At 40.9% G+C, this 27,540-nt stretch overlaps 1 protein-coding gene across 6 annotated transcripts in view; it reads right to left on the bottom strand.

Moving 5' to 3' along the window:
- The window catches only part of QTMAN (queuosine-tRNA mannosyltransferase), a 245,334-nt gene that overhangs the window by 43,175 nt on the left and 174,619 nt on the right, over positions 1-27,540 (bottom strand). For all 6 annotated transcript variants that reach the window (XM_087710877.1, XM_087710860.1, XM_087710840.1 and 3 more), the window contains one exon: positions 1,425-1,733. In XM_087710877.1, the coding sequence (XP_087567003.1) occupies positions 1,425-1,733 (309 nt within the window). The remainder of the gene's footprint in view (positions 1-1,424; positions 1,734-27,540) is intronic.

Raw genomic sequence — 27,540 nt, 5'->3', positions numbered from 1 at the left:
CCTATTCCATTCCCTCTAAGCCTACATATAAGCATATGCTGATTTCTAAAATAAAAATAAAAATTGTAGGAACGATAGATTTTAAAATGAAGATACAAATAGCATAGTATGGTCTTGAATATTAACACCTAGTCAGTCACATTAGGATAATTAAGATTTTTTTAAAGTAGCACTCCATATTAAACATTTTTTGTGGACAGAGCTGCTTTCAAGTAGGATTTTCAGCAGTTTTCATATTTTATTGTCATCCCATGTTTCTTTTCCATATATAGATGTTCAGCTCCCGCCCTCTGTTTGTTTTTTCAGCACTTCATTTTCTAACCAATTCTGGATTCCTTGGTGCTCTCTGAGCTTGGTCATTTGCAGACATTTTATTACCCATCTAGATAACATCATCAATGCTATGGAGTGTGGGGTTTGCTCCAGAAATGGGTTGCTCCCGGTTTGGTCTGCGCATGCCCGAAGAACAATTTAAATTGAACTGTGTACATGTGCTAGGGCACATCTGGCACGTGTGAGCGAACCGAACCGGTATTAAAACCGTGAGCAACTCACCTATGGTTTGCTCCCTGTAATATATAGTACCTTGCCAGTGTTGGTGAGGGTGTGGTAGTTCCTTGATCAGGTTATTGATTGTTTGATTTATTGTCTGATTTGATTATTTATCCCAGGAGTGTCAAACTTGTGGCCTCACGTTGTCATCACATGATGCATTGCAACTTTTTCCCATTTGCTAAACCGGGGATGGGTGTGGCCAGAACATGACACATCCAGTCCATGGGCCACAAGTTTGACTCCCCTGATTTGTCCGCTTATATAGGTGTTGATTGCTGAAATGGATTTATTCTTTTTGTTTCCTCCTTAGCTTTTTTATTGTATCTTTTGTGTGATGTGTAAATGTAATTTATCTCTATGAGTTTAGATAAACAATGATTAACAGCAGATGTGGGTTTCTGCCGGTTCGCCCCGGATCAGGTAGTGGTGGGAGAGCGAGGCTCGGCTCACCCACCCGGTGCGAGCGGGCATGCACAAGCGAACCGGTAGTAAAATTAATTGAAACCCACCACTGATTGACATGAGAAAAACAAGCAGAAAATAATACTCAAGGAACTATCAAGGAGAAAACCACATCCCCACCAACAATGGTAAGACAAACTACTGTATATAACAGGGAGCAACTCCATACTCAATAGTGATTATGTTTCCTAGTCGGGTAAAGAAATGCCTGCAAGCAAACAATCCAGCTCAGAGAGAGCAAAGACTCCATAATTCAAGTCTGACCTATGGATATTCTCTTCCGTTAGTATGAATATTAACACAAAATAAAACAAAATTCTTAAATCTTCATCACCAGAAGAAAATAGCACTGTTACCAAATTCAAATTCTATTAGATGCAACATTTCAGTGTTGACGTTACACTCACCATCTGTGAGGCCAAACAATGTGCAAAGGCCTCTGCTGATATTTCAAACTGCCCACATTGTGACCAAGAGGAGTGGCACATTGGCTCTCTTCTCCTTGACAAAGATGCTGTATCTCTGGCCAGGGGCAACAATATCCAGACTCTACTTTTTGATGTCCAGGTCTTTGGTCTAAATTGTTGATGTTGATGATATTTGCAGTTTCACATTTCTGTTCTTGAAAAGGCATTTCCATAAGTAAAGATGTACCTTCAATTCCTTTAGCATGGAGCCCTTCTTTAGTGTGGGACAATGTGTTTTTTAGCATAAACCTGTTACAAACAAATAAGTAAAATTATCCTTCTTGCAAAAGCCCTCCATTTTAAACACAGCTAAAAACTTTTGAATACAATGGGTTTTTTTTTTTAAAAAAAACAACATAATCTCAATATTATAAAAGTTTATGCATCCAAATGCAACTGTTTTGTTAGAGGTATAATAATGGAGACAAATGGATGGAACCACCAAAATCTGTCTTCAAGACAAGAGTACCTCTGAACCATTACATCTTTTCAGAAATGTCTGAATTGAGAAGTGGTTAGGTAACAAGCAATTAAGAGTGATACACACTATAGATAACATCCCACTGGTTTTCACAGGTCATTAATAAATTTTTATTTACTGACAGAACCGCAACTAATACTACTCATTACAGGTAGTCCTTGCTTATTGACCATGTGTTCAGCGAATGTACAAACATATAAGGGTGCTCAAAAAGGAGAGTTAAAGGTTCTGACCACTTCTGGAGAACCGGTAGTGGAAATTTTGAGTAGTTCATAGAACCGGTAAATAGCACCTCTGACTGCCCCCATCTATTCTCTGCCTTCCGAGTCCCAACTGATCAGGAGGGAATGGGAATTTTGCAGTAACCTTTCCCTGGGGTTGGGTGGAAATGGAAATTTTACAGTATCCTTTCCCTGCCATGCCCAGCAAGTCACGTCCACCAAGCCATGGCTACAGAATCGGTAGTAAAAAAATTTGAATCCCACCACTGCTTAACAACCAGTTCTCATACATCCCTGAAGTCACATGATCACAATCTGGGTCATAACTGGCTCATACTTAGTATGATTACATTGAACTGAGGTCACATGATCACTATTTGCCAGAGAAGGTCACAAGCCATCTTGAAAGTTGCTCGCACACTCCCACACTTGGCAGCAGCCAGCCCACAGGCTCATCACAGTCATTCAGGCCGCTGACAGACCCTCTCCCACACAGCAGCAGCCCCCTCTCCAGGCTTCCCAATGTCTCACAGGCCACTCGGATACTCTCCCCCACCCAGCAGCAGCCAACTTGGCTGCTTAACATCCTTTTAAAAAGGAAATCCCAGAAATTAAATGGGGCCTTCTGTCTTAAAGCATATGGAATGTCTTTTAAGCCTCTGCTAAACATCCACCAGGGAATATAATGTAGTTGTGTTTCTTTCCTATGACTAAATTACTTTAATTTTTCTAAAACATGTTTATTTCCCTTCTTTTCCTCCACCTGCAAATATCTAGACTGAAAACGTTCCTCCCTAGGGAATGATTTCTGAAGAAGCTTGAGATTCAAGAAAATGTATGTGAAAAAAGAAGCTCTGCCATAAGATTCTTGGATTTCTGTCTTTGTCTTTGTAGTGGTTTTTTTGTTTTTTGTTTTGCCAATACCTCTCCTCCCCAAAATCAACCAGCACTCTTTATTGATTTTGAGTTACAAGATTTGGGTGCAATCTTTTACCTCTTTTACCCTGGCTCTTACACCCAGTTATGCAGTACCTTACCTCATGATATTTTCCAAGATATTAGTCCTCATAAATCCATTCTGTCATACTAGAATTTTCAGTTATTAGATAAGATGTTACCAATATCTCAATGAAAGCAACTAGAAAATATCTTTTCCACTGTGCAACAAGAAGTCCGCTATCTACTTGCATTGCACACATAATATTAATCACCTTGACAGTTTTTTAAGAAGCTATTTTGGAATGCCATTTCACTGAATGATATTTAGAACAAGATTTATTTCATGATAGATTTAGAAATAAGTATTATTCACTTTAATTTGGCAGTGTTTGGCAGTTGGTAGTTCTGCATGCCTCTTGGTAATAGTGGAGATATTAAAATATAAAAGCATGGATGCAGAAACTCACAAAAATACCAAAGAAATATTCTTGGAAGGTATTTAACTGCAAGTGGGATTAGATGGTTGTGCTTTCGCTAGGCAACATAATCTCTGCATCTTTCATAGTCCCTGGACACAAAATAAGTCAACCATAATTTATACACACTATAATCTCTATGGTCGACAGTACAGAAATGATATAACCATCTATTTCCTGGTTACTGTGTTCTGTGGTTTCCTCATAGCATCAACGTATCACAAGAAATTGCTTGCTTGCTTATTTATTTATTTATCAAATTTGTACAGCTGCCCATCTCATCAAAAGCGACTCTGGACAGAGCACAGTTGGATAAAACCCACAGCTATAAAAGCAATAGATATTAACAAAATATTTAAAAAATACATTAAGAAATAAAGAGTGTGAAAAAACAAAAACAGAAACTCCTAGATAAAGAGAGGATTAAAAACATTCGCCTCAATAATGGGGCCATCTAAAGCAAATCTCTGGTTTCCTGGCAGACTAATGACATGACTAGTTCTTGAGGGTTCTCTGAAACGTCAAAAGGGATGGAGATAATCTAATTTTGGGAAGGGAAGAATAATTTATGTCTCCTGACCCACCAAATGTAGATCCCTAGCTGATGCTACCCAAAGCATGCTTTCTCTACCAGGTCTAATGACGGATGAGAAAGTCCTTCAGAAAGCCTGGTTCCAGGCAATGAAGAATTTTTAAAGACCTTGAACTGAACCCAAAAGCAAGCCTGAAACCAAGACCACCATTAGGCAGCCTGGTAGCTCTAACTACATAGATGTACTCCTCTACTATCCATAGGGAACTCTTCCCTACCTAATGGAAAAATTCTAAATAGGCTGACTGCAAAGCAAACCACCAGAGAAGATAGGATTGTCTTTATTTATGAGCATGCTTCTAAGAATCACACCAACCCTGTAAGCATTCTTAAAAAGTAGAAATGGGGAGTAGTTTTAGCCCTGTTCTTTGTTTGGAAGTGTTTGCCTAAAAAAGAGCTAAAAGTAGGCAGGAAGAGGAAGAATGTATCTCTAGACAAGATATAGGATAGGGAAGTGTTTCACCTGATCCCTTTTGGGGGGGGAAAGGATCACTCTAGGTCACCAGGCTCAAGATGGCAGCCATTGTTATAAATAGATCTGATCCCCCTATCAGCCATTTTGTATATGCTTTCAAAAAGCAGCAAAGGTGCTGCTGACTCCCAAACGTTACTGATTGACACAGAGTTATCCAATTGAAAGTGTGAAGAAAAATATAACATCACAGATAGACTTCGACCTATGGCCACAATTGACCCTCAAATTTGCATCGCTAAGCAAGACAGTTGTTAAGTGAACTTTGTACATACATACATACATACATACATACATACATACATACATACATACATATTTAAAGTCACAACTCCTGGTATGCCCAAATATGGGAGGAAGGTCACACTTCCACTCTCTGTCTTCGGCTCGTCACAAGAGACCATCCAGACAGAAACCCAATGTTTTTACTGTTGCCTTTTTGTTATATTTGTTATATTTATGCTGATAAATAAATAAAGGGAGACTAGTATAGATCTATTTCAAGCTATTTAGCTCTCCTCAGCTAGCCAAAATATTGGGTTTCTGTCTGGATGGTCTCTTGTGACGAGCCGAAGACAGAGAGTGGAAGTGTGACCTTCCTCCCATATTTGGGCATACCAGGGGTTGTGACTTTAAATATATACCTTTCACCCTGGCCTCGCTGATAAGGAGTCGAGCCCTGTAGCTCAATGGTTAACACATCTGCCTTAGAGGCAATAGAGCACAGGTTCGATTCCCAGTAAGGGTGTGGCTAGCTGAGGAGAGCTAAATAGCTTGAAATAGATCTATACTAGTCTCCCTTTATTTATTTATCAGCATAAATATAACATACATACATACATACATACATACATACGTACGTACGTACGTACGTACGTACGTACGTACGTATGTATGATGTACGTACGTACGTACGTACATACATACATACATACATACATACATATATATATATATAACTTTCTTGCCACAGTACTTAAGTGATTCATTCCAATTGTTCAGTTAGAAGCAAGGCTGTTAAGTGAATCTAGCTTCCTCATTGGCTTTGCTTGTCATAAAGTCGCAAAAGGTAATCCACATGCCCCCAGGACACTGCAACCGTCATAAATACATGCCAGTTGCCAACTGTTCATAGGGATGCTGCTACGATCGTAAGTGTGAAAAACAGTTGTTAAGACACATTGCAGTTCTGAACAGTTGCTGAACGAATGGTCGTAAGTTGAGGACTGCCTGTACAGATAATCACTGTATTGGTCAAATAACCTAAGGTTGGGGAAAAGTGAGTTTTGGTGGTAATACTAGTTTCATTAATTTATTTGGAACTGAATTTAAACTTTTGGAGATATCGACTGACATAAGGGGAAACCCAGCCGTTTTATTGAAAAATACAAACATCCAATAGAAGGGAATTTTTGGGACTCATTTACTTTGTTTGTTTGCTTGTAGACAAGCAGATAACATTAATCAGGACACAAATACAAATATACCTAGAGATTTATCTGATTTTCAAATAAAGCTGTGTATGTCAGCTACAAAACCTGTCACAATGCCACTTCCTCCCCGATGTACATTCATTTGGAAACTGGAAAAGGCTGAAAGTTAAAGCATATCACTGGCTCCAAAACTTACGGAAAGTATCAGACTGAAAATTCACATCCTACCAATCAGCAATCTGATATCAATAGACTACCTGGAACTGGTTCAATGTTATCACAAAGCAGCTTCAAAAGAAGCAAGTGTGATTTTCATTTCTCCCCCCCCCCCACCCAGTTTCTACTGTAATGTTTGATGTTAGATTAAAACTGAGGAAAAAGACAGAAGTCATTTGTGATTCAACTGCCATTGCTAGATAACTGTGGTATCTAAACATAGTACATGGCAAGGCAAATACTGCACATGTTGTGGCCAAATAAACACGTTGAGCCTGAATGAATGAAACATCAATCAATATGCTCTTTACAGTATTTGATCTTTTCTTAGTTTTGTTCATTTGTATCTGTATTTGGGTTTAAAATAAACTAAATATTGATATCAACATAACAGTGTATACAATTTTAAAATACTTATAAACTAAATACCGTATTTTTCAGAGTATAAGATGCACTGGAATATAAGACGCAACAAGGTTTTGAAGAGGCGATTTTTTTTAAAAAAAGTAGGTAGGTAGGTAGAGGGATAGAGAGGGAGAGAAAGAGAGATAAATACAGTAGGTAGGTAGGGAGAGAGAGAGAGTAGTTAGGTAGGTAGGTAGATAAAGGGGAGGGAGAGAGAGAGAGAGAGAAGGTAGGTAGGTAGAGGGATGGAGAGAGAGAAATAGAAAGAGAGAGAAATACAGTAGACAGGTAGGGAGAGAGAGAGAGTAGTTAGGTAGGTAGGTAGATAAAGGGATAGAGAGAGAGAAATGGAGATAGAGAAATACAGTAAGTAGGTAGGAGAGAGAGAGTGTGTAGGTAGATAGGTAGAGGGATAGAGGGAGACAAATAGAGAGAGAGAAAGAAATACAGTAAATACAGTAACTCAAAGACTGGGTTTCTTCATAGCTCTTGCTATTTTCTGTGGGTTTACTGTTTTTTCTATGAGATTTACCATTATTTGAGGAATATTTGGCTAATTCGGTCTATTCCTTTTAAAATTTTTGTTAAACTTCGGAGATATTGATTCACTGAGTGGGGGAGGCCTTGGACTCGTCACCTCCTCACACGGCACTGGTTTGCTGGATCCGGCAGTTTAAAAATACAGTTCCACGGCAGACAAGGTAAGGGATGGCTTGAAAGTAAACTTATAGCTGGCTCGCGCGGCTGTCACCCCAGGCAGCGGGAAAAGCCGCGGGTCTGTTTAAAAAGTTTTTTCTGACAGCCTTTCCCCTTCTCTTGTAGTGAGCCAGCAGCCACCAAAGGAAGTGCTTTTCGGGAGTCAGCAGTCACACTGGCAGGATTCTTGCAGGGGACTCCGTGCAAGCTGCCTAAGTGCGGTATTTAATTATCGCCGTGTAATCCAGCGTTTTCCTCAGCCGCTCGCCATTTCTACCAGAGCAGGCGGCCGTTAATTGAAGTTGGAGGCCATTTTGAGTTGGAAGGACAAGGGTCCGAGGCGGTTCATGTTAATGAGGAGGTCGAGGCTCCAGGTTCACCCTCTTTAGCCAGTGAGGGATCAGTTACTGGGGAGGAGCCCTTGCGTGGGCTGGTAATGTCTGATGATGAGGACTCAGCAAAGCAGGACACTCCTACCTCTGCCGGACTTTTCCAACCTTCTCTATTCAAACAGTTGTTAACCAAGACAAAATCTACAACTGCCAGCACTGCTGCTGCTGCTCTAGATTCCCGCAAGGACCTAATGCAAACTATGTTTGCTAAGACAGCCCTAGATAAAGAAGAGGTGCCAGCTCCACCTCTATTTCTAGAAGTGGTCAAGAGTCAGTAGGGCCAACCTGGCATTTTCCCAAACCCTGGGGTAAAGAACAGGAAGCTTTACAATATAGAGCAAACCTTCTCCCAGCCTCTCTAGGTAACTAAGGTTGACACCCCTGTTGCCGCTCTGTCTTCTTCAGCAGCTGTAGTTGCAGGAGATGTGGCAGACAAGTTGAAGCCTGAGAATAAGAAAGCAGAACTTTTCCTTAGAAAGGGTTTTCAGGCTTCAACTTGGGCTATTAAGGCAGCAGCAGCTGCTTCCTTTTTCAATAGAACAACTCTATTGTGGCTGCAACAATTGCAGGAGCGCACACCCCCTGAGGACGCCCACACAATGAAAGATCTTAGCAAGATCATTGCGGCGACCCAATATTCCGCTGATACCACTCTTGATTCGGTTAAATTTGCCTCTCGAGCTTTGTCTGCCTCTGTAGCCTCAAGACGACTCCTGTGGTTAAAGAACTAGCAGGTTGATAATAAGTCAAAGTTTCATGTGACATCAGCTCCATATGCAGGCGGAAAGCTCTTTGGGGAATCCTTGGATCCCATTTTGGTGGAAAACAAGGAGACAAAGAAAGTCCTCCCATCTACAGCTAAGCGCCAAGAGTCCCACCCTGCTTCATATCGCAGACAACAGTTCTACCGGCCCTCTGAACCTGAATTTCAGCAGAACAGGTATTGGGGTCCCGGGGGGACAGATTCCAGTCCAGGAATTTCTTCCAGGACAGGAAGAGAGGTCAAGGTCAGGCTAAACGGCCCTTTTGAGGGGGCAGCAGTCGTCCCTTCCGCAGAGCGAAGTGAATCAAATCCCACACTTCCCATAGGTGGCCACCTGCGTCATTTTGCGTCACAATGGGAACACATAACGTTGGATGCCTGGGTCCTCTCTTCTGTCCAACAGGGCCTCAGACTAGAATTCCTCTCTTCCCCCCTGAACTATTTCAGGTCCTTCCCTTCGTCCCAGAACCTGGCTAGGCGTGAGCTGGTTAAGCTCGTAATTCAACACTTAGTGGAAATTAGAGCGATAGAGCCGGTTCCACTGGAGGAACAGGGGTTGGGATTTTACTCTAACCTTTTCATAGTGCCGAAGAGTTCTGGGGGGTGGAGAGCGATCCTGGATCTGAAACGTCTGAACAGATTCATTGTATACCACCAATTTAAAATTGAGTCATTGGCCTCCATATTACAGGGTGTTAGAAAAGGTGACTTTATGGCCTCCGTGGATCTCACCGAAGCATACTTACATATCTTACCTTCCCACTGCAAATATCTTAGGTTCGCTAAGGAGGGGGTTCATTATCAGTATAGGGCATTACCCTTTGGTCTGGCCTCAGGTCCGAGGACTTTCACCAAACTCATGGCAGCTGTTGCAGCTTTCCTTAGGTCCATTCCTGTGCGATTACAACTTTACCATGCGGGACGTCCAACTCACCATCAAGACCCTCCAACGGGTCGGATTCTCAGTTAATTGTGATAAAAGTTCTCTAACTCCCACGATGAGGTTGCTGCACCTAGGAGCAGTAATTTACTCCAAGGAAGGGGTGGTCTTCCTGTCTCAAGAACGTAGATCCAAATTGCAACAATTAGTTCGGGAAACCCAGGTCAGGAGGGTGGTCCCAATAGTGAATCTCTCATGTCTTTTGGGAACAATGATCTTTTGCATAGGAATAGTTCCCTGGGCGTGTTTTCATGCCAGGACATTACAGTGGGCCTTGATCCCATATCAGAGAGAAATGATGAGGAACTCACCTTTGGCCATTCCAGTGTCTCCACAGGTCTGCCTGTCGCTCCGGTGGTGGCTGCCAGCGGCACTCAACTGGGGGTTGCAGCTCAGAGAGCCACAGAGAGTAATCGTGACTACGGATGCAAATTTTTTTCGGCTTCAGGAGGCAAAAAATGCTGTATTCGATGTATAAGATGCACCCAGATTTTAAGCCTCTTTTTTGAGGAAAAAAAGTGCGCCTTACACTCCGAAAAATACGGTAGTTATATTTAAAGTACTTTTGGACACATGCCAGAAACTCTTCCACTTTTGTTACTAGAGTGAGAAGTGATGGGGTAAAATTGACAGGTGTGTGTGTGCGATATACCTAGTTAGATCTTATTGCTGGACTTCTGTATGCATAGAATTAGCATTTGAAACTAAGTGGGTACTCTTTCTGACAGAAGTTACAAAAATACTTTATTCTGTGATAATAATATACACAACCTGTGTTCATATTCTGTGTTTTATGATTTAATGCGTATAGTGCATTCTTCTCAACTGGAACAAATGAATACAGGTAGTCCTCGACTTAAAACCGTTTACCACATAAATCATGGCCAGGGGAAATATTTTCTTGGACAATGATGAACTACACTCTTTATACTACCCAATTCACTGATTTAGTAACAAAAAAAATCTGTAACAAATACGAGAAAAATATTTTACCCAGGTACCTAAATTAGATTCTTGGGAATATAAAATTTCTAGTTAAAATATTGTTCAAAAAGCCTTATGATTACCTCACAGATATAATAAAAAAATATAAGTAATCTGTCAGCTTGGTGCATTTGACTGTAAATGTTTTGTTGAAACACTACAGCAAAATAACTAATTCTTGAGTACATAATAGAAATCTCTTAACATGCTAAAAGTCACTATAAATGTCAGCCTGAACGTTTGACATTTAATATGCTAGATTTGCCATTCTTTGTAGCTTGTAGAATATGCATTCACTATACTAAAAACAGTAGCGCCAACATACCTACACACATTAATTTGCAACAGAGATATGAAGCTTACACTGTTTATGCATAAGATGTCATTATATCTTTCCTACATGTTTATTCACAATACCTCATTTCGTCTAATGAAAAATTATTTATGAGAATCAGCATTATTCATTGGCAGCAACAGTCAAGTTATACGCTATTTTATTAAAAATACCACCACAAGAAGAATGGAAAGATAGCAATGCCATTGTCAAACTCCACCCTACCCCCAACCCCCACACATTTGAAACATTGGTTATAAGGCTGCTTTAGATTAAATCAAACTGTCAAAGAAGAATCTATGTGCTCCACAGTAGTTGGAAAAGTGATTTTCATAAACAAAATATGCATGTAAGAGGTAGAAAAAATGTACATTAATTAATTTGACACAAATTGACTCAGAGAAGCTGGACCTGTTCTGAAACAAAGAAAGTGCAATTTCCCAATATTTCTTTGCTGGATACTTCCTTGGGGGGAAAAACCCATTTGAAATAAATGTTCAAGTAGAGATCTTTGACAGAGTACTATTTTTTTTTAAGAACATTGTGCCTTAGAATGATTAAAAATGGCACAATTGTTTATAGAAAGTCACTCATGTGTTTCTTTCTCCACCCACATGCCATGTTGAGTTTCAAGGTGGTTAAGGCGGTTCTAACCAAAGTGAGTTGCCAAGCCATTCTGAATCCAGCCTGCACCCTTTCATTCTTATGCCATTCGGAGCAGACAGTTTGAACTACCCCCTACCTTCTTTCTATGGAAAATGGAAGATCCAATTGGCTACAGTGCCTGGCAAGGCCCTTCTCTTTCAGCAACTGATCAATCCCCCTGGGCTGATGGAATCTTATCGTCTCTACTGCTTGACAGCTGTCATTTTTCTTTTTAAAGAAAGCAGTTGTAGTTAATCCAAGGATAGTCCAGAACTTTTCTTGTTTGCCTTTTCACCAGATCTACTGTAGAAACTCATTGCTCCATTTAACCGCTACATCTCCCAATGGGTATCCTTTTGGTTTTTGTCCAGACTAGGTGAAGCATAGTCTCCTGCTTTCCCACACTACCACACAGCACACAGTAAAGCTGCCCCTGTCCAATATTTAAGTTGCAGTGAAGGCATGCAATGAAGTTACAAAGTTTCCGTGACAATTCCTTTGCTTCAATGAAGATGAACCATCAGTTCTTCTTTACTAGGAAGGTTCCACGAACCCCTAATAGAAATTAGAATTGAAAGAGCAATCTATTCCCTTTGCTTTAATCATTACAACATTCAAGCAGCCATACTACAATGAATTAGAGGGAGTAGAAAAGATTTGCACGTAGGTTTTTACTTAATGAAGATGGCAACTGGGATTACTGCTGTATGTTCTTGTGGTCACATGATGTTGAGCTACATGATGACAAGAACATATGACTGCATGACTTAGAAAAAAATTGCCAGTCCCAACGTGTCTAATGTCCAGGAAAACAAAGTAAATGTGGTTATTAGTGAAGACAGAAGAGTATTCAAAAGGAAAAGGCAAGCATTTTGTAGGCTGACCCAAAGTGGGGCCAGCCTACACAAATGCGAAGGGAAGAAATAGAGGAATGATCAATCAGGGTCTGCTTTGATTGTCATCTGGACAGAGATCCAACCATTATACTCATGAGTGGAAATTTTTAAAGTTGTGTTATAACATAGGAGACATGCAACAATGGGTTGATTTATCTTCAGAGACAATTGATGATGTTTAGGTTGCTTTCCAATAAATCAGAGAATGTAAACTAAATGTTGGGTATAGGTACCTTTCTGGAAACATAAATGATTACTTGCATAGACTGATAAAATGAAAATATATATATATTGTGTGCCACATCCTTTCCTGTATTCTTTTGGCACATATTTTGCCCAATTACAGCTAAGATTCAGGTTAATCAATCTAAAATGTCTATCTCCTATCAGATAGTATTTGATGAGAAATTCTTTCAATATCGATAACTTATTTATGAGCAAAGAAGGGTGCTAATGAAAAGAGCAAGATATAGAAGTAAAGGTAAAACTCCAGGAAAAGGAAATGATAATCATAATATAGAAGTTTGGTTCTATTAGGAAAAAAAAACTTTAAAAACAAAATTTATTTAAATAGGTAACTAAAAAAAGAGACAAGCACACACCTGGAAAGATAGAAAACATCCCAAAAGATATATTAAAATAGAGCCGAGGTGGTGCAGTGGTTAGGGTGCAGTACTGCAGGCCACTTCAGCTGACTGTGATCTGCAGTTCAGCGGTTCAAATCTCACCGGCTCAAGGTCGACTCAGCCTTCCATCCTTCCGAGGTGGGTGAAATGAGGACCCAGACTGTGGGGGCAAGTTGCTGACTCAATTTGCTAAAAAAAATTGTAAACCGCTTAGAGAGGGCTGAAAGCCCTACTAAGCGGTATGCAAGTCAAATAAATAAATAAATAAATAAATAAATAAATAAATAAATAAATAAATAAATAAATAAAATATTGCACATGAACACATGGCTCTTTCATTTTAGAATGCTCTGTCTAAGGTTTTCCTTTGGGAGAACATTCATTTTTCTGGATATAGGATTCAAAAGCTTGGCAATTTTCATTTTATTTCTTCAGCACTCCTGCACCTCACAATCCCTACACTTTGAACGTATTCCTTGTATGCATCTCCTTTCCTTCAATGGAAAGAGAAGAAGAACACGCAGTAGTCCACCATGTAATCTGTCTGAAATCTGTTTGTGGGTGGACTTAAAAGTTCTAGAGAGAGGGCACAGGAGAGGGGAGGGGAGGGGAGGGAAGGAGAGAGAGAGAGAGAGCGGGAGGGAGAGGGAGAGAGAGAGAGAGAGATATTTTTTAAACCTGCTCAATGTGGCCTGTGAAATTGAGATGCTTTGTTTTGTTCATCTGATAAGGTTTCTGAATGTAACATTCATTCGGCTCCTTTTCTGGAAAACACACAGTGAGGAAATAAGACTAGTTGAGAACTACATCTGCCTTAGAATTATGCAAAGAAGGGAGGAAAAAGGGTGAAGCTACTATCAGAAATCTCCACAAACTTCACAGATAGACGCTTCCTGGCCATGGGTTCCTTTTATTGTTATTCTTGTTGTTTTCCTAGATTCACGTCCTTCCACCAAAACCATTTTTATTTATTATGACTTACCAACTGGTTACATGACTTATGTAATACTGAACGGCAACAAAAGCTTCCATAAGCTATTTCAATTGGGGCTACTTTAAAGCTTTGATTATACTTTTTTTTTTTACACATGTAAATAGTGTGTGTGTGTGATGCATATGTGTTGAACTCAAACAGTTAGGTGAACATATTTTGATTTTATGAAATATGTGCATAGCAATGAATATGATTTTGACATTGGTAGTGACAGGTAAATAAATAAGTGCAATATAATGTTAAAATAAATGCTCTTATCTAAAACTGCAATCTGTCCTTGATAGCATGCAATCTGTAAGTAAAACCAAATATGTTGACATTAGTTTAGATGGAATGAAGTGGCACAATTATTAAGCATTACCACTAGTATAAGGCAATGTAATAAATCCTGGTTCAAGTTGAGCTAATCCTTTGTTATTTCATGGACAACACCATATCATTTTCTTGGTTAGCAACATGGCAGTGACTTTCTGCTATTATCTTTTACCTAACAACTATAAGAACCCTCTCCATTTCTTCAGGGTCACAGGGTTCGAACGTCTCCCAGATAACCATGCAAGATCAGCTCATATAACTGCCACTACTAGCCTTACATCAAGCAAGTTCAGCAATAAAGCCTATTGCCACCAATGTTCCTAAATCTTCCTTGGCAGTTGCCAGGTTTCTTGTCTACCTGAGTTTTCAAGGTAATAAAATCCTTTCAATTAACCAACAGGAAGCCATAAAATTAAGCAGCAATCTTTTGCTTCACTGTTATTTCCAAGACTAATTATGCATAATTATTTGCTTAGGAAAAAAGCAAACAAAGCAGGTATAGCAAGGAGATTTTGAGGCTGGGGGTGGCATTCAGGTAATCTGTTGCTCAGTAAGTAGACACTGTCTGGCTCTCTAGCAGATATCTAGAACCAAAAGTTGTCCTTTTCCAGGTATGATTCTCAGAGAGTTCTGTTTAGTAAGATTTATTGAGATAGACAGGATGGGATTACAAGGATTCCGTCAAATGAACTATTGCCAATTTAGAGTCAGTAGATTCCTGTGTATGTTAGGATAGAGAATGTGATCTTTGTTCCATCAGCATGCCTATGGCTTGGCAAGAAAGTAGATCTCTACACTAAAACCGAGGAAGCTTGTAGTTGCCTGTTCGTATAACCATCTTTAGCATCTTCATCAAATGATTTGTTAGCCCAAGAAAGTTGGGGCCCATTTGGATAGGCAGGACTTACTTGCTCATAAAAATGAAGGACTCTGTTGATGCAAACCAAATTATAGAAACAATACCACACAAAGCTTATTTTGTGACGACATCTGAAACATTTCCAGAATACATCAGTTTGTGTGTACTATCTGAAAACACTGATGAACTGGGGGAGGTGGGGGGAGAAGAATTTAAGCTTTCATCTTTCATCCTCCAGGGAAAAATGGCAGTTAAATCTGTAAATATGCATACCAATATTTGAACGTTTGCCACAACAGCTCAAAACTCAGCTTTGCAAAGCTGATTTCTTATTTTTCTTTTTAAAATACTGATTTCATTTAAAGGAGCTAAATAGAAAAAAAATAGAGCAGAACTGGAAAGGGAAGCATTTTTGGGGTGGGGTGGGGTGGGAATGACAATTCACTTTTAAATCACCTAGATCTTCTGTTCTTTCCTGTGTCCTATTATTAAAGAGCCACCACTAAGAGCATGCAATTTGCTAGTTGAAGGAATTCCTTCTAATCAAGATTTTTTTTTTTTTTAAACCCAGTATCCCCCTTAAATGGACTCTTTCAGTAAATATACAATGCAGAAGGGAATGCTATCGTAACACTTCAATAGTTAAGTGACTTTATGAGAAAAATACTTCCAAATGTTTCCTAAACCCCTCCAAACCGCACCAAAGAACATTATCGTAATATTATGTTTCCCCACGGTCTTCAGTATTTAAGCCTGCCATTACTGAAATGATACTTGGATGAAAAACTTAAGTTTATGCCATGGGTAAGTTTTTCCTAAATGGCAGTCCGGCTCTTATAAATTAATAACTGCACTTCAATGTCAGATACTTCATTTTTTAAAATCATTTTCTGTATGAATGGATCTGACCAACCAGCACTCCGCGCATATTGACTGTGACAGGATATGTACACAAGCGGGGCTTATTTTAAATTCAAGCAAAAACCATGTGATCCCACTCAGGAGGGAGACACTGAAAACAATAGCTGTCTTCAATGATTACATATCACATTACAAATAGATATTCATATTTCTTGTAAGGCATACCCAATCCAAATAAACCCTACAGCGTCTTTCGATAACACAATCCAGCTTCTCCAGCATCAAAGGCTTCATTTTCTGTTAGATTTTTTAAAAAATACGAATCAGGGTTGTTGTAATGTTTTCTGTAAGCATAAGCTAACCATTTCAGCAATTTTGCCAGCAAGCTGCTTTTTTGGCAGATTACTGGCAGTACGTACTGGCAAAAAACTAGTGCAACTAAAGCCCAGCTTATACATTACAGGTAAATAATGATTTTAATAAATTTAGGTGAAATGTTCCATGTGGTTACATCTGTTTCTGATCACTCAATTCCCCTGTGCAGATGCAAATCCTTGTGTGTGCTTCTGGAGGAAGCACGCAGTTCACCTTAATTATTTTAACACCTCCTCAGGTATCCAGCATAGCAATGAAGCAGTGTAATGCTAAGGGTAGCTCTACTAAAGGGAACAGTAACACAAGCTAATTAAGATACAACAACAACAACAAAAGCAAAGAAGGAAGAAGAGAGGTAAAATCACACTGAATCACAGATTCATGTATGGATTCAGCCAGTTCAAGCCAGAATAGGAATTGTGTGAGTGACAAAATAAAAGGGGAAAGTAGCCAGAGATAATTATTTTTACTTAATTTTTTTTTAAAAATATTTTTTTAAAAAAATAATTTAATTAAAATTAATGTAATTAATTTTACTGGTTATGGAGTCACCTAGCAAGGGATATTTACAGCACTTTCTTATGCATGTCTCCGTTAAGGGAAGACCCGCTGTTTTATAGAGACTTCTTCCAAGGAAAGAACAGGATTCCACCCTAAGAGATCAAAGCAATCCTAGGGGCCATCACAAATGCTTTTGAAGTTTGCCACAGTTCCACAATAGCCTTTTCCTGAAATATGGGAAAGAGAAAGCTGTTCCTAAAAAAAAGGGGGGGGGCAAATACTCATGATTATGTAACTATTTCTCAACTGTTCTTTGGATCCAGGCTGAAGTCTCTTGTCTATAAATTTGAGCTTGAGCCAAAATCCTGATATAGAGGATTTTCAGAGCCTCTGTAATCCTTTTGGTGGCCTCATATAAAGCATTCAAGTAAAATATGAAATACAGAGGTAACCTTTTTGTGTCTTTTGCTTAGAAGGTAACTGTCACCTTTTTCTCTGCCTTTGACTTTTGACAGCAAAATCCCAGACCACTTGTTTTGGAAAAGGTTACAGAATCCATGTAATGCTAAAGATGAACAAGTTGCCTCCAGAAGTTGTGAGTTGTCCAACACTGAAGATTTTTAAGAAGAGATTGGACAACCATTTGTCTGAAATCTTATAGGTTTCCTGCTTGAGCAGAAGGTTGGACTAGAAGACCTCCAAGGTCCCTTCCAACTGTGTTATTCCATTAATGTGACAAGAAGTTAGTGAAGTGAAGCAAGCATTGCAGTCTCCAGTATATAGTACTGGAGATACTGCTCATAATATGAGCATCTCAGAGAAAACTATGCCTCTCCAGTAAATAATATATACAATTCAGAATGAATTTTATTGTAAGTTTGGACCAGTGGTAGGTTCCTACCAGTTTGGACTAGTTCGGCCGAACCAGTGATGGCTTGGCGGCCTGGGTCACTGGAACCAGCAACGACCCAGGCCTGACATGCCCCCGAATTGGTTCTCCGGGCAGTGCCATAGGTACCACCATCTTGTTTTTTAGTTCTGCACAAGCACAGAATACTTTTAATAGCATTGTGCATGCGCGCACAGCACGCACACGAGCAAACCGGCAGTAGTGTCTACCGGAACCCACCTCTGGTTTGGACTGGGCAAATGTGTCACCCTTATAATCAATATAGGAAAAATAGTGAAAACTGAAGGAATCAATCAATACACCATATAGGAATAACATCAAAAATCTGGATGAAGAAGTTTCCTACAAATATCTGGGCGTCCTTCGAAACTGAAGCATCAGTCAAGCATACTAAGATCAAGAAGATTAATAGTGAATACATTAGAAGAGTGAAGAAGACCTTAAAATGCAAACTCAGTGAAGGAAACACCCTCAAGGCAATTGACACTTAGGCAATTCCAGTCTTTGGTATATAGTTGGAATGGTAGACTGGACTCAAATTGGAAAAGAAACCCTGGGTAGGATGACCAGAAGGCCAGAAAAGTAGTCTGCTGGATTTGAGGGGGGGTGTGACGTTTTATTTTAGTGTTGTACTTTTTAGTGTTCTATAATTGTTTATAAGCAACTTAGGTTGATGATACTTAAGACAGGCTCTATAAATCCAATAAATAGCTTTATATAATTTGAAGGGCAGAATCAGACATCAAAGAAATAGTGGTATTAGTTGAATATCATACCATATTCATGTTTTATGGCCTAGCACAATCCTTTAAGGGCTTGATTAATGAACATATATGATTGTTCTGAATACCACCTTTTCCTATTAAATATGGTATGTCATTTTTCCCAACTTAACTTCAATAAATGTTCATATACGGTACTTTTTTCCCCCTTCCTGTACAAGTGTTGTTTGTTCTTCTATGACTGTGATGGAATAGAGGACCCTAAACCACAACATAAAATATAATAAAGGGAGAAAGTATTGCAAGAGGAAAATTGGTAGAAGACTGAAACCTGTCCTTGCTTATGAAGAAGTGCTTTCTACTTGCACAAGTAGCTCTTAAATACATTGATCCAAACTGCATCTAGTGTATGTGTCACCCTTTTGTTGGAAAGGGTTGGAGTATGGGAGGAATGGACTGAACAGCTTTCCAAAAGTTATGATTTAATATGATTATCTTCCAAAATCATTAATCAATTAATAAGAAAATGTGGAAGGGATCTTGGAGGTCTTCTAGTCTAACCCCCTATACCATAGGACAGAAGCTTTGCTGGCTGAGGAAGTCTGGGAGTTGAAGTCCACAAGTCTTAAAGTTGCCAAGGTTGGAGACCACTGCCATAGGAGACTCTATTCTATTTCAGACACTCAAGTCTCTTCTTAAAGACCTCCAGTGATGAAGCATCCACAACCTCTGAAGGCAAGGTGTTCCACCGGTTAATTGTCCTCACTGTTAGGAAGTTTCTCCTTAATTCCAGGTTGCTTCTCTCCTTGATTAGCTTCCATCCATTGTTACATATTAGCAATATTAAAATATTAAAAAGACTGTATATACATCGTATTGAACAATATCACTACAATGAAAAAATCCTGGAAAGAAATGTCACAGAAAGAAAGAAAAAATAGTTGAAACTTCGTAGAGCCTTCGGTTGAAAGGGGCAGGAAGGCCAGACTTCCCCACCAGATCAGATCAAAAGGAGGAGGTGTGTGTATATATAAATGGCACTTGGTTTTGATTCCACTACTTTATAGAATCCGGGGAACAGATCAAAGAAAAGAATGGCTCTATTTTGCTATTAACATTTAACACAGCTCCAGTCTAAAAAAGCCTTTCCAAATTGCTACTGTAATTTGACATCTAAGAATTGTCAGACTGTTTTGTAGTCTGACTGTTAAGAGCTACCTTTCAATTCACACTTTTCCCCACCTTTTTGACAGTAATTTTTGAAGTATATACTCTTTTATACTCTAATGTGACTGGATTTCATTTAATATATATTAGAGCAATAGTCAACAGACTGCAATTAAATTCCAAGCCTTATTGTCCGGGGACTTGGTTCCATAGGAAAATAATGAAAAATAATAATAATAATAATAATGCTGAAAGTTAAGGATATCCTGGAACAAAATATTACTGAAGCTTAATAAATAGAATCCATGTCTTTCCATGCAGGTTTCAAACAACTAGACAAAAATTAATGAAGAGAAATTCTAATGTATTACACTGAGGTTGACACCAAACACAATAAATTATGGAAACACCTAGGTTTTATTCTCTGCAATACAGATGTATCAACAGGTAAGATATTTCAGATTAGTGCACGTTCAAAGAAGACAGCAGTCATAACTAAGGGTTACTTGTGAAAATACAAGCTTTCAAAGTTATTTTTTCTTCCTACTTCACTGTAATGGGCAGAAGGAATAATCTTGAGGAACAGGAGGAAGAGCTGCAACCAAGAGAACTGTCAGATAAAGTAAATAAGAGTGGGCCAGAATTCTAACCTGAGAAAAGTTCTTGGACAGGACCTTCCTGAATTCTCATGAAAATAGGTAGGTGGGAAGTGCATTCAGACCTGAAGATTCTGTTTCTATAACCTTAGAAGAAAAGTAGTACTAGCATCAGAGGTGGTATTCAGCAGGTTCTGACCAGTTCTAGAGAACTGGTAGCGGAACTTTTGAGTAGTTTGGAGAACCGGTAAATACCACTTCTGACTGGCCTCATCACCATCTATTCTCTGCCTCCCGAGTCCCAGCTGATCAGGAGGAAATAGGGATTTTGTAGTAACCTTCCCCTGGAGTGGGGAGGGAATGGAGATTTTATAGTATCCTTCCCCTGCCATGCCCACCAAGACATGCCCACAGAACCGGTAGTAGCATTTTTTGAATCTCACCACTTATTAGCATGCTTTGCTTTTTCATCTGATCCACCTTGAAGGGCTGATGCTCATATAGCTTGAAAACTGCGGGGCACAACCTTTTGGCAACTTTTGCTTGCTGGTGTGGGAGAAACAAATCTCAACAACATGAAGGCAGAAACCACACAAATAGCAGGCTACAAATGAAGCAATGTATGTTGGAATGTTTATTCAACTTGTATGCCGCCCTATTCCCGAGGGACTCAGGGCGGCTAACAAACCAAAGGGAAGGGGAATAAAAACAGAACACAAGACAAGCAAGTTAAAAACAAAACAACAGTCACAACAGTTTAAGTGGGGCTGGGAACTCATCAGCCCCAGGCCTGCCGGAACAGCCAGGTCTTAGTGGCTTTGCGGAAAGCCGGAAGGGTTGTGAGGGTCCGGATCTCCATGGGGAGATCGTTCCAGAGGGCCGGAGCAGCCACAGAGAAGGCCCTCCCCCGAGGGGTCGACAGTCGACATTGGCTAGTGGATGGTATTCGGAGGAGGCCTAATCTGTGGGATCTAATTGGTCATAGAGAGGTAATTGGCAGGAGGCGGTCTCTCAAGTACCCAGGTCCAATACCATGTAGGGCTTTAAAAGTAACGACTAGCACATTGAAGCGTATCCGGAGACCAACAGGTAGCCAGTGCAGCTCGCGGAGGATAGGTGTGACATGGGTGTACCGGGGTGCACCCATAATCGCTCGCGCGGCTGCATTCTGAACAGGCTGAAGTATCCGAATGCTCTTCAAGGGCTGCCCCATGTAGAACGCATTACAGTAGTCCAGTCTTGAGGTCACAAGGGCGTGAGTGACTGTTCTAAGGGCCTCCCGGTTCAGGTAGGCTCGCAATTGGTGCACCAGGCGAACCTGGGCAAATGCCCCCCTGGTCACAGCCGACAACTGATGTTATAAAGTCAGCTGTGGGTCTAGGAGGACTCCCAAATTGGAAACCCTGTCTGAGGGGCATATAATTTCACCCCCCAACCTGAGAGATGGAGTACAAGGTCAATTTTTGGGAGGGAACAGCAATAGCCACTCGGTCTTGTCGGGATTGAGAGCAAGCTTGTTCATCCCCATCCAGATCCTAACAGCCTCCAGGCACTGACACATCACTTCAACTGCTTCACTGAGTTGGCACGGGGCTGACAGATACAACTGTGTGTCATCCACGTATTGGTGGTATTTTATCCCGTGCCGACGAATGATCTCACCCAGCGGCTTCATGTAGATATTGAATAGGAGGGGGGACAGGACTCAACCCTGCGGCACCCCATAATTAAGGGGCCTAAGGGTCGATCTCTGCCCTCCAACCAATACCGACTGCAACCTGTCCGAGAGGTAGGAGGAGAACCACCAAAGAACGGTGCCTCCCACTCCCACCTCCCGCAACCGCCGCAGAAGGATACCATGGTCGATGGTATCGAAGGCCGCTGAGAGGTCAAGGAGCACTAGGATGAAGGAGTGACCCTCATCCCTGGCTCTCCAGAGATCATCGATCAGCGTGACCAAAGCAGTTTCCGTGCTGTAGCCAGGCCTGAATCCAGACTGAAAGGAGTCCAGATAATCGGTTTCATCCAAGGACCGTCGGAGCTGAAATGCCACCACTTTCTCGACAACCTTTCCAACAAAGGGGAGGTTGGAAACTGGACGGTAGTTACTCAAGATGGCTGGATCCAGAGACGACTTCTTCAGGAGGGGTCTCACCACCGCCATCTTTAGGAGGGGCAGGAAGGATCCCTCCCATACAGAGGTGCTAACTATCGCCTGGATCCAGCCATGTGTCACCTCCCTGTTGTTCGCGACCAGCCAGGAGGGGCACGGGTCCAGTATACAAGTGGAGGCACTCACAGCTCCGATGGCCTTGTCCACGTCCTCAGGCGTGACAAGTTGAAACTCAGTCCATAAATTTCGCTCAAGACCTTCCCCCGGTACCTCGGCTGGCTCTGAGCAATTGGAGTCCAAGTCTGTCCGAATCCGAGAGACTTTATCTGCTAGAAACTGAACAAACTCCTCAGCTCTACCTTGTAAAGGGTCATCCGCATCCCTCCTGAAAGGAGGGAGCGGGTTATTCTAAACAAGGCGGCTGGGCGCGATTCAGCGGATGCAATAAGAGTGGCGAAATGAGCACATTTCAACGCCCGTATTGCCACGAGATAGGCTCTGATAAAGGGTCTCATCAGTGCTCGGTCTGACACAGACTTACTGGCCCTCCAGCGGCGCTCTAGGAGTCTCTTTTGGCGCTTCATCTCCCGTAGTTCCTCAGTGAACCAAGGCGCTCTCCTGATCCGCTACCTCAGAGAGGCCGTAAAGGCACAATCCGGTTTAGAGCCCTCGCCGCCACTGAGTTCCAAGCAGCAACCAAGGTCTCCACTGGACTGTGGACGAGAGCGTCAGGTATTACACCAAGTGCCATCTGAAAACCAATAGGGTCCATCAGGCGCCTGGGGTGGAACCACCTAATCGGTTCCTCCTCCCTACAGTGGGGGATTGGCCTCCGAAAGTCAAGCCTCAGTAGGAAATGATCTGACCATGACAGGGGCAAGATCTCAATACCCCTCAAATCAAGATCACGTCTCCACTGCTCCGAGAGAAATACAAGGTCGAGCGTGTGACCCGCTGAGTGGGTCGGGCCCTGAATTACTTGGATCAAGTCCATGGCTGTCATGGAAGTCATGAACTCCTGTGCCCCATCAGAGTGACCACCGAGCGAAGGCAGATTGAAATCCCCCAACACCATAAGCCTGGGGAACTCAACTGCCAGCTCAGCTACTGACTCGAGGAGCGAGGGGAGGGCCGTTGCAACGCTGTTGGGAGGCAGGTACATTAGCAACAAGCCCACTTGACCCGCAAGGTCCAACTTCACCAGCAAGGACTCACACCCGACAAGCTCCGTAGCAGGGATCCTACGAGGAACTAAAGTCCCTTGGATAATGATAGCCATTCCCCCAACCCATTCTCTGGGTCGTGGCTGATGCAGCACCTGAAAACCCTCTGGGCACATTTCAGTGAGGGGGACTCCTCCCTCCGGGCCCAGCCAGGTTTCAGGTTTCTCATCTAATATTAGGTTCTGGACGAGGGGAGCCTTATGAACCACAGACCTGGCATTTAGCAACAGCAGCCTGAGACCAGGGGGGCCCTGACTACTCACGCCATCTGGCCTTGGAGTGGAACTAATAGGGCCGGAAGGTGGGATCACTGTGATGTAGCAAACCCTCCTTCCCTGGTAATGGCTCGCCCTGAAGTTCCCGCTATACCTGCCCCTCCCCATCATGACCGTAATGTTCCAGCCCATTCCCGTGTCCGTAGTCCCCCCACACACACCCCATAGCTACCGCATCCTTCGGTAGGCCATTTAATTCAGACATTCTAAGGCTGGGATTAAGCCTGGGCCCCTTAACACTTCTGCAGAAGCACTCAGTGCTGGAGGCGTCAGATTATGGTCCCAGCCTTCTCAAACATACACAGCCATACTATCAAGCAATCCCCACAGAACAATTTAAAAACACAATACAGCAAAATGGTAATAAAAGTGGGTACAATCAATCGACCATATTCATGCCACATACACTCACCATACCATTTAAAAGCTGCGCAATAGTACTCTTTCTGCCGGGATGGAAACGCAGAATGATCGGCAGGGGCACAAACGGGGGTCCCAAAGGGGCCGGAGATAGGATCGAAAGTCTCGGTTCACTCCCCGATGATGATCCGGAGGACAAAGGCAGGGGAAGGGATGACTGGAAGGCTAGCAAGCCGTAGGCGGCAGCAGATATAAGAGCGAGAGTCACAAAGCCGGTCATGGTCGACAGCTAGCCAGGATGACAATGATCAGAGCACGGCCTCCCCTGCAGACAGGATAAGCCAAAGGACTGCCTCCACACTGGACAAAAAGAAACTCAGCAGTAGGGCATATTTACATTGCTAGGTTGTCCCAGTGCAGATATGGGCCATCAGCCTTTCTGGACTAACAGTGTTGGCTTCTACTGTCCATTAGACCCTTTGAGTGTGACTCTGCTTGCTTTTTCCTGTTCTGTATTTAAAGTAGTGTTTTCCAGAGATCTCACACACCCTTCAAGTCCCACTATGCTGCCACATTGTAGTGAGCAAGTATTCCTGAGAAGGATGAGAGAAGAACCCTGGGAGTTTATGCCAAGTATATTCCCAGTGGGGTCAATGAAGGTCATCCTAGCTAAAACAAACAGGTACCATATTTGGTCAATGTTAGAGAAATATACCAGAGGTTGATCATTACTTTGGTAACAATGACAAAGGTGCCATTTCATACTGTGTGGGAGAAGGCAATGGTAAGCCTCTTCTGTATTTTACCAAGAAATTCATACGGTCAGACAATAGAAAGTGATTGACAATATAGTACCGCATGGTAAGTACATCAGATTCTACTGGAATGTTATTTACAATAATAAGTAATAATAACTGCAACAGAGATTACAGTACCAAATCTGGGAAATGCAAAAAATGAATTTTTATTTCAGAGTTGGTGATTTGACAGGTCTGTCTTTTCATGAATTTAATTGTCTTTGAGTAGATCCTTAAGCTGACTGCCCAGTTTTTCATTTTTATTTCAGTCACTTTTGGCTAAGAAAATGTAGATGACTGAAAACTCTATGCTAATCAGAAATGCATGTGGTTAAACTATTATATTCTATCTAATTCCCTTCTGCATTGTTGAAAAAAGACCTTGAAAATATACAATTATTGTTATACTTGGTACATGTTTTCCGGCAATTTATGTACTTATGTGCAACTCTACAACTTATTGCCTCCAATGTATGCTATCTCTACAGGTTTTCTCATTATACCATTCAACTGGAAACAATTTCTAAAATTTTGGGGGCCAATAATTCCTAGTATATGTACACACACAATTTCCTCAAATGCAGTTAAATGTTCTAACCAAGAATGATAGTGTGACAATGATAATCACACAGACTATCTTGATAGAACGTTATACCCAGGACCGCAGTTTTTAGAAGTAAAATAAACCCGTAATGAATTTCTTTTACATCTCCATTATATTTCATATAGTTATTGCATATTCACACATATCCATCATACTATTCTCTTTTGGGATAAGCAACATTATTCGTAAAACAGAAAAGAAGTAAGAAATAGTAAGGCAAAGAAATAAAAAACCCAAGGTTAGAAAAACAAAGTGACTCAGCTGAAATTTATTTTCACCATTAACATTATCTATATTTGTCCTTTCAAACTGTCCTGATTTGCTTAGTGTCCATCTACCACGTAATACAGTTTTTTAATTTTCAAGTTTCTCACCTCTTTCTGAGGGTCTCATCAATTTCACCTAACCATAACTTTGTAGGTCTTCCTCTTTCTTTATAGCCATTCACTCATCTTTCCAACATCTATTTTGCAATCTCAACCTCCTTGACTCACTGTGGCTCATGATGCCTCTAAGATGTCAAGTGTAAATCTATCAAAGTCCTGTTTATATTAAGTATTAAGAAAATATGTGCAAAGAAACAGATGATGCAAGAGAAGAAAACTACATGACAGTCAAATCCTGTGGATATATATAAAACAGGTAAATGTTACATAAACATCAAAGGAAAGAAAATAAATGAGACTTCCCAACTACCTCTTAACATAGGTGCCTAATTGAAAAATCAGTTCTTCCCTACGGTCTATGATCAATCCCTTTAAATTTTCACAATAAGTGAATATGGGGCTTTTGTTAGGAAAAAAGTGATTTTCCATTCCAGCTCTAAGTTAGGAAGTAAGAAATGACATTTTGGTAGATTTGAATCTCAAAGAAATCTTTTCAGAATTCTCACAAAGTTCAGCAACAGAAAACGACAATGCTATCTCCAAGTCTATATGCTACTAGCCGATATCCTAGCATTGCCCTGATATTTCTTTATAGGGGGAAAATGTCTGGACTAAACATAATTTCTAATGTTGGATTTTCTCCCTTACCACAGGGAGCCCCATTGTGGAGTACAATGAAGCTGTTACCATAGCAACTCCACTGTGCTCCACAGTAGAAGTCATATTGCAGCAGTACAGTAGAAGCCATTTTAAGGTACAATATGCTGTATCTTAACAGAATGCACACCCCAAGGGATTTTAGGGGTGTCTTACCCCCACAGTATTTGTTTCCAGAGATTAAGTAATCTGTATATCAAGTTGAAACTGTTCACGACATTCCAGAGTTATTCTGGAACATACACACACAGAGAACCATACATACATACATACATACATACATACATACATACATACATACATGCATATAATGAACAAATTGAGCAAGCCTGCAGAGTAATTAAGAGGGATCTGGCAGAAGATTCAACAAAAAGAAGAGAGAATAAACAGGAAAATGACCAAAAGGATTGAGAGTTTTGAAAAATTTTGTGCTCAGCTCTGTGAGGTAAAAACATTAGCTCCTAAATATCTACTGCTAGTCAAGAGTGTATTCTGAAAACTGGAAATTTCCTATTGTGTGCAATAAAGTGATCACATTCTGTTGAGTAAGCATAGGCTGTTACAGAAACTGTAGTAGGAATATAAGGCAATACATTTCCAGTGCACACGTTATCTGGGAGAACTAACATGAATATGTAAGTAGAATTTGTGAAAGCAAGCAAATGTCATTGAGTAGGAATTTATTTGTTTATTAGACTTGTGTGTGAACTATCTCATCACTGTAACAGGAGAATGGGTTAAAATTGTTACATGAGGGACCTACTGAAAGCTCTATAGCAGCTAATTCAGATTTTTAAAAAAGTGGAAAATGATAGAGGCAGCTAATATTG

Source organism: Thamnophis sirtalis, unplaced genomic scaffold (genome assembly GCF_051295495.1).
Source record: "Thamnophis sirtalis isolate CommonGarterSnake01/CBP01778 unplaced genomic scaffold, rThaSir2_p1.2 scaffold_1, whole genome shotgun sequence".
NCBI lineage: Eukaryota > Metazoa > Chordata > Lepidosauria > Squamata > Natricidae > Thamnophis > Thamnophis sirtalis.
This window is presented reverse-complemented; position numbering and strand designations above follow the sequence as displayed.